At 43.1% G+C, this 7,617-nt stretch overlaps 1 protein-coding gene across 1 annotated transcript; it reads left to right on the top strand.

The window, feature by feature from the left end:
• Positions 1–4,897: 4,897 nt before the first annotated feature.
• On the top strand, positions 4,898–7,249 carry LOC115551409 (uncharacterized). The gene is made up of 2 exons (XM_030367129.1): positions 4,898–5,895; positions 6,815–7,249. The coding sequence occupies exons 1-2, from the start codon at positions 5,302–5,304 to the stop codon at positions 7,139–7,141; spliced, it is 921 nt and encodes a 306-aa protein (XP_030222989.1). The 5' UTR covers positions 4,898–5,301; the 3' UTR covers positions 7,142–7,249.
• Positions 7,250–7,617: the final 368 nt, after the last annotated feature.

The raw sequence follows: 7,617 nt of genomic DNA, 5'->3' as shown, positions 1-7,617 counted from the left end.
AAATAATACTGCCCCAGATGGATCATTTACACTTGCGATGAACAATTTAAAACGTTTAAGAAAAGAGTTAAAGGAAAACGCAGGCCACGATCAGGGAATGTTTGGATGGCTTGAAACAAAGTTTGGTATGTGGGGAATGATGTTCGCAAAGATAGGTGTAGTGCTCTTAATAGTACTAACAGTGATGGGTCTGATCTTCTGCTGCTGCATTCCCATAGTCAGATCCGTAATAGCATCCAGGCTTTCTAAAGAGATGGCCCTCATGGTGACTGGCATAGAGGAGTCGGGGGAGTGGGAGAGGATGCTCTATGGGGAGATAGATTGCAGTGACACTAGAAAGGAGACCGGAATGTGAGAATCGGACATCAGAAGGAGGTCCTATTTTCTTAACTGGTGACCTCTCCATGGGAACCACAACCATTTCAGACAGTGTGAACAAATGGACATTGGACTAATGGGTTCCAGGGCATGGTGGCTGCGAACAGAAGCAACTACGGTGCCCTAACCCCCCACGTTATATAGTATACCAGTACATGACGATAAATCAGAGCTATCCAAATCCATGCAAGCTTGTTGACAATTTTAGTTTTTAATTTCTATTATTTACTTATTTTTTGAAATATTATTTTTGAGTTTCATATTTTTATGTCATATATTCTGAAATGCTAATTTTCAATGCATGCTGAAAATACTGTGTTATGTGTGAATTCTAGTTAGGCATGTTAGACATTTGATAGATCTTTTTTGCCTTAAACCAGGTTGAGACTCCTGAACATGTTTAAAGGTTTTTTAATGATGATCAAATGTAGTGCAAAATATGACCCAAACGACTGTTATGTTTTTGTTGTGATCTTAGTAGTCACAAAAGGGGAGATGTGTGGTAGAAATTAGTGAGTATATTCTATGGTAAACCATGATTATTAATAGGTTTTATATTTGAAATGGTGGAAAGCACTTGATGCTTGCAGAGTCTGGGTTCAGAACAGATGGCGCATAGGAGTGTCCAAAGAACTGGGGGGTCAAGCTAAGTTGACCTCAGCCTTTTCAGCCTTGGGTCAACGAGGTTAATCCATGCGGACCTCAGAACTGGGCGGTTGATAACATGCTGAGACGAAGATTGACGGGCGGAAACCCCATTGGGATAAAGGGACTCCATTGTAACAAAGAAATTCCTGTATGTGTATAAAGTGAAGCTGCAGTCAATGTTCGAGCAGTGACTCTTAAGACCTACTCGGCTGTTATCGTTGTTGTTTTTCTGCACGATAAAGTCCTTTGTCAATTCTTGCTCCGGACCCCTCGTTTTATTTTACTCTCTCTCTCTCTTGAATTAGTCTAAGTGTTTATATCTCGATTAATCTACTACAATGATCCCGTGAAAAATCCCTAGGTGTCTGCCAAGTCAGGTCTGAGGATTTGTTCTCAGTCCCAAAGCTCTACCTCGCCTCCAGGTGACTGTAACCAGACTAATGGGGTCGAGGAGGGGGTGTCTGTGGGGGATGTAGTAGGGGTATTCAGTACGGTATCCAAAGGAAAAAGAATTCGAGCAGGTGAGATCACAATACTGTTTAAAGCTTCCAAATAAAATCCGTTACAGGAACGGTATATAAATGTTTCGGTAAACGTAAACTTATATCTGAACTTAGGCCTCGTTCAAGGAAACTCTGTTATAGGAACATACGGTAAAGCTCCGGTTCCGTCGATATATATAGGAAGTTATATAGGTAACAGAAAGGGCAGCTAGAGTCTGTCGGGGGAACGGGAAAAAGGGAAACCCATTGAAGCGCGGTTGGTGTTTTATATATATATATATAAATAATAATAGGCATTCATTAATATGTATATGTGTGTAGTAACAAGGAGGTTACGGTGATATTAGATAATAGTATCTAATAGTGTGTATGGATCTAAAAATGTATAATAGATCGGGAGAAACATAGTGAAATATTGGTATAAACTGGGCTTAAACGTTTTAGCTTAAACGGTTGTTGGGGCCAGGATAGAGGGAAAAAAAATCAGCCAGGGACAGAGAGCGTAGAGAGTGTAGGAATTTTTAATCTCGATTTCACCCGAGATGTAAACCCGGACCTCGACTGCACCGGCGGACCGCGTGCGAATCCCCCTTCACCTCCACCGTATGACGACAACGCCCAGGCCGCCGCCCCATCATTCAACCTCTATCCAGACCTCACGGCAAAGGAGGCACCCGCTAACAGCGCAACAGGGGTTATGGCAGTCCGGCATACGTTTTCCGTGCATGGAGACCCAGTGACATTAAGGACATAGCAGAATGTCTCCCGGACCCATCTGCAGTGGGAGGGGAATCCCTCGCTACAGCCAGTCTGGAAATGGCCCATCACCCATCGGCGAACCACGCCAAGTCAAACTAGGCCTACGGTGGGGTCGTATTCAAGGCGACATTCCCGGGAGAGACCAAGCTGATATAATCTTCGTGGAGGCGCCGGACGGCAAGGACGACCACAGGAAAGTGGGGAAGCACAGAGGCAGGCCTGCTTTCGTTGTGGCGTCATGGATCCTTGGTTCAACGATTCTCCCAAAAGAATCGACAAAGACAATGGAAGGGCCGGCCGGCAGTTCGCACCTTCCCGTGAAGTGACTGTGAATCATCCAAGAGGCAGAGGTGGAAGGGGGCATTCGCATTGACGGGACGCAGGAGCAGGCCAGGTCCAAGGAGGAGGTATGAGCACCATAACACATAACACAACCAACCAAATGATTGGTGTATGGTTCTCACCAGCATTACGCGATCTGATCAGCTAAATGTAATATTATATATGGTTATTATATATAGTTATTATATATGGTTATAGTAAACAACGGGCTATTGTAGACAGTGGATCTATCACAACCAATTTAATGGTCAACCATATCACACAGCCATGACATGACCCCAACTGACCCAGACTAACCCCGACTGACCCCCGACTGACAACGTGACGGGGACAACAGAAGTGTATTGCCTAATATTGAAAATGCAGATTTTTATATTATGATATTTTGTTAATGTTTTATGGCCAAAATGGCAACAAGGTGAATTGACGAACGTATGAGAGTGATTGGAAGAAGTATGTGTTATGGAAGGAGAAGAGATAGATGAGAACGGAAGGCAAGACAAGATAAGGAAAGGGGTGGGGAGAAAGATAACCCATCTGCATCGAGTTTTGTTCAAATAGATCCGGACCTGGACAACGCTCCTCCTTCTCCTGCTTTCAGCCCGACCAGTGGCCCAATACATTGCAAATACCCCACGTCACGACTCCTCTACATCAGACTTTATGAAGTTACAGACCATGGGAGGCCCACCTGAAGAGCTACGGAATGGTCTGCTGGACGACACAAGGAGACAGACCAGCAGGACCAACAGCACCAGAGTGGTGGCCTCCATGGTGCCTGTGTAGCCACATTGAAGTGGCCTGAACATTGAGACAAAGGAGGGTCCCAGAGACGGGAGAGACGTGGGGACAGGCACTTCAAAGGACAGCCTGTGATGCGGATATGAGGCAGGAAGCAGAGAGAGAGGTGGAGGCGTGTCCAGGCGGATGGAGAGAAGAGCAGTGTACGGAAAGTATCGCACTAGACACAGCATTCACACATATTACAAGAGAAAGATCTAATGTGTAACTAGGAATGTGTATAAAATGTGTGATAATTTCTTACATCTCAAAGGTTTGAAAGTCATCAGGAAAAGTGGTTTGAAGAAACATAGACAAGTTGAAAAGTTGAAGGTTAAAGAAATGTGTTAGACAGAGTTCAAATGTACGACAGCGGTAGAATTCATTAAGGCACAAAACGTTAAAATTGAACCCCAAAAAGCATAACCATGATGTATGCTACAATGTTTTTCAGAATTAAAGTAGAAGGTTTTTGGTGCGCTCGCAACAGCAAGCCATGCTTACAGGCCTAGGCTTTCCCTTATTATGGTAAATGGACACATGGGAAAGTCCATGCGTAAAGAGGGGGGATGGGGAGCCCACAACAACAACCTTGGGTATACCAAAGCAAACCAAAAAAAAGAATTACTCAAAAAAAAAAATGAAACAAACCCCATGTAGGTCCCTCAGAGACATCATGAAGGACAATGGGAAAGAGAAGAGGAATACCGTTTAAATGTTGGGTTATACTGTGTGTTATTAATACTGACTGGATTGACAATTAATGTTTTAGAACAGCGGTCCCCAACCACCGGGCCGCGGACCGGTACCGGGCCGCAGGACATTCCTAACCGGGCCGTAGTTTAACGAGGCTATGACATGACTAGAAAAAAAAATAATAATTTTTAATTCATGCAAAATGCATGCACACTTAATAAACTCAATTTACTTCGCAATACTGTCACTCTTTTACATGCCATAAGTCTATATGCAGTTGTTAGATTGCATACAACATAACCCAACCCCCCCCCCCCCCCCCCCCGGTCCGCGAAACTTTTTGGAGAATCATACCGGTCCTTGATGCTGAAAAGGTTGGGGACCACTGTTTTAGAGTAGTAAACATTAAGTGCTTGCCAACTACTCATGTGTTTGTATCACAGAAGCAGCATTAAGGACACATCAAATAAGAATATTTTTGGTTTTTAAAAGGTAGCCTTGTTTCTTTGTTTTAGTTTTTTTTCTGTTTTTATTTGTATGACTTTTGAATATATGGAAACAGATGACTTGATTGTGATGTTAGGTGATTTTATGCTACCTTCTGTAAAAGCGAACGGTGGTATAAATATCTGTACTTGGACGCCATGGTCGGACATGATAGATTTTTGAATTTGTGATTATAAAATAATCAAAGGGGGGATTGTGATGGAAAATCTACATGTTATGTTCAGGGTCTTATAAAATGTAATTCTTAGTGTTTCATGTGATGTAATCTGGTTTCTACGGAGCCCCCCAAGGGACATGGAGGAAAAAAAAAAAAATTGGTTGAAAAGAAAAAAAAAAAATTGGTTTGCGAGATCTCGCAAAAGGTTTTGCGAGATATCGCAAAAGACTTTGCGAGATATCGCAAACCAACTTCCGGGTCAGAATTTAACTTCCGGGTCAGAGGAAAACCAACCACAACGATGGAGTTCGGGAGATTCATCGATGTTTATTTTGAGCTTGGCCTCAAATATTCGGACATCAAAGCCATACTTGCCAGTAGGCACGCTTTCCAGATAAGTGAGAGACATCTCAAGAGGATACTGCGAGATAGGGGACACTCTCGCCGCAAGGCGTACTCTGACCTGTCGGTCCTGGTTGATTTTATTAGCCACCAACTGCAGTACTCCGGACAGCTTCACGGGTACGATGGATGTACGCTAAATGCAGGGAGCATGGACTGCGTGTGAGGAAAGAGGATGTGCGGTTGTTGTTAAAAGAGCTCGATCCAAGAGGAGTGTCAAGAAGGCTAGCGAGACGTCTCAGACGACGAAACTACTTCTCTAAAGGGCCGAACTTCATATGGCACATTGACTCTTATGATAAACTTAAGCCATATGGCATTTGTATCAATGGAAGTATTGATGGCTTCTCAAGGAAAATGATTTGGCTCAATGCTTACACAACAAGCAGTGACCCAAAGTTGATCGGAGGGTATTACATAGAAGCAGTGCAGCGTTTGGGTGGCTGTCCCAGAGTTGTGCGCGGCGATCTTGGAACCGATAATGGCTACGTCAGAGGCTTTCAGCGTTTCCTCGTCCCCATCCAGCCATACTGCACCATTGACAGTTACTTGGAGGGAGCCAGCACCGCCAATCAGAGGATTGAATATTGGTGGGGTTTTCTCCGTAGGGAGTGCGTGGAGTTCTGGTTAACTTTGTTTGCAGACCTCAGAGACAACGGTTTCTTTGATGGTGGGTTTCTGGATAAAGGTCTCCTTCAGTTTTGTTGCATGGGACTCATCCAGGTGAGTAAATTAATTATCTATATATTTTTTCATGTGTATATATGTGTAGCTTATGTGAGTGAGATATGAGGGGTAGGATTAGAGGAAGAAGAGGAAAAGTAGAAAAGGGAGAGATAAACAGAGGAGTTGACAGAGAGGGACATGAGAGGAAGAGACAGGTTGGGGGGGATGAGGGTGAATGCTACAATGTTGTGCTTGATTTAATTTGGTAGGCTAATCGCACTAGTGCGACAGGTTGTCAATGAACAGATGCTGTCTTTGAGACACAGAGAGGATGATGCACGCCACTGCTTAGAGGGCTCAAAATTAACAATCACCAAACTGGGTAAAGTAGTCGTTGTTGAGTCCAGCCGCCACTTTGGCTGGACACATCTTGTCCTTTAGCTGCAGAGAGCTGAGAGCAGTCAACAGTAACCTATAGACACATTTTGAAATAAGCCATTGAAGAACTACTCCGAAAACATACACAACAACCTATTTAATTTATCCTAAATTGCAGAAATCGGTTTACTAATTAATTAAATAGGCAGTGTTCAATGTATAAAGTTTGGTTTTAATTAAAAGGAAATGTTCTAAAAATGTTTAGCATTAATATAATTATTATGTGTATACATAAACAATATACAGATATAGACATTCATATTATTGTTCTATGGGGGGGGGGAAACAATTCTGAATCAGCAAAAGTTGCTATTGGCAGGTTAGACTCTTGTCCAAATAAGTGCAATTTTTTCTACAATTATTACTGCACACAAGGATATAATATTGATTGTGAATCTCAAATGTATTTTTATGCTACTGAATTTTGTGCTTGCTGGCACCAGTGCTACCACTTAAAAAAAAATCTGCGAACAGCCCTGGATATGCATTTATAGTTCTTCCTTAATGTATACTGTTTTTATATTCTTGCTTTTAACAGGATGAGTTGGATGACACTGCACAGGTTTGGAACACACACACCATCAGGCCATCGAAAAATCCTAACGTCCCCAGCGGTCGGCCGAACGTGATGTTTGCAGTACCTGAACTCTATGGGACAAGAGACTTCCTTTCCCCAATTGAAGATGGTGAATTTCAACTGTGCAAAAACGAATGCATCTTTCGCCAGACCAAACCGTGTGATCCAGATCTGTATAAACTATGCAACATCTTTATGGCTGAGTCCAATCTCACCCTAGCAACAGATCCATATCAGGCAGTGAACTTGTACATGCACCTCAGAGAGGCCATCAGGGCATGTGTGTAGGTCAGGCGTATTTTGTGGTCACATATGTAAATAATTCACCTTGCTGTTCTGTTCCTTTTATAAGTTTGTGGTCACATATGTAAATAATTCACCTTGCTGTTCTTTTCCTTTTATGAGTTTCCTTTAAAGGTCCCATGACATGAAAATCTCACTTTATGAGGTTTTCTAACATAAATATGAGTTCCCCTAGCCTGCCTATGGTCCCCCAGTGGCTAAAACTTGCATTTGGTGTAAAACAAGCACTAGCTGTTCTGCTCGCCTTTGAAAAAAACGTTTTTGCATCTAAGCTCCTCCCCTTACTCTGCCTGGCCCGCCCAGAGACGTTGGCCAGCCAATGAGACGCAACCGTGTGAGCGCCACATGTGTGTGAATACACACACTCTAACGCAAGGGTTTCTTGTCGGTGCTTTGACGTCTCTTGTATTTCCACAACGAGACTGTCGTGGGGGTTATCTGAGCCATGGTTGAGAAGGACC

The sequence above is a fragment of the Gadus morhua genome, chromosome 9 (genome assembly GCF_902167405.1).
Source record: "Gadus morhua chromosome 9, gadMor3.0, whole genome shotgun sequence".
Classification (NCBI taxonomy): Eukaryota; Metazoa; Chordata; class Actinopteri; order Gadiformes; family Gadidae; genus Gadus; species Gadus morhua.
The sequence above is the reverse complement of the archived record's forward strand: the minus strand, read 5'-3'. Positions and strand labels throughout refer to the sequence as shown.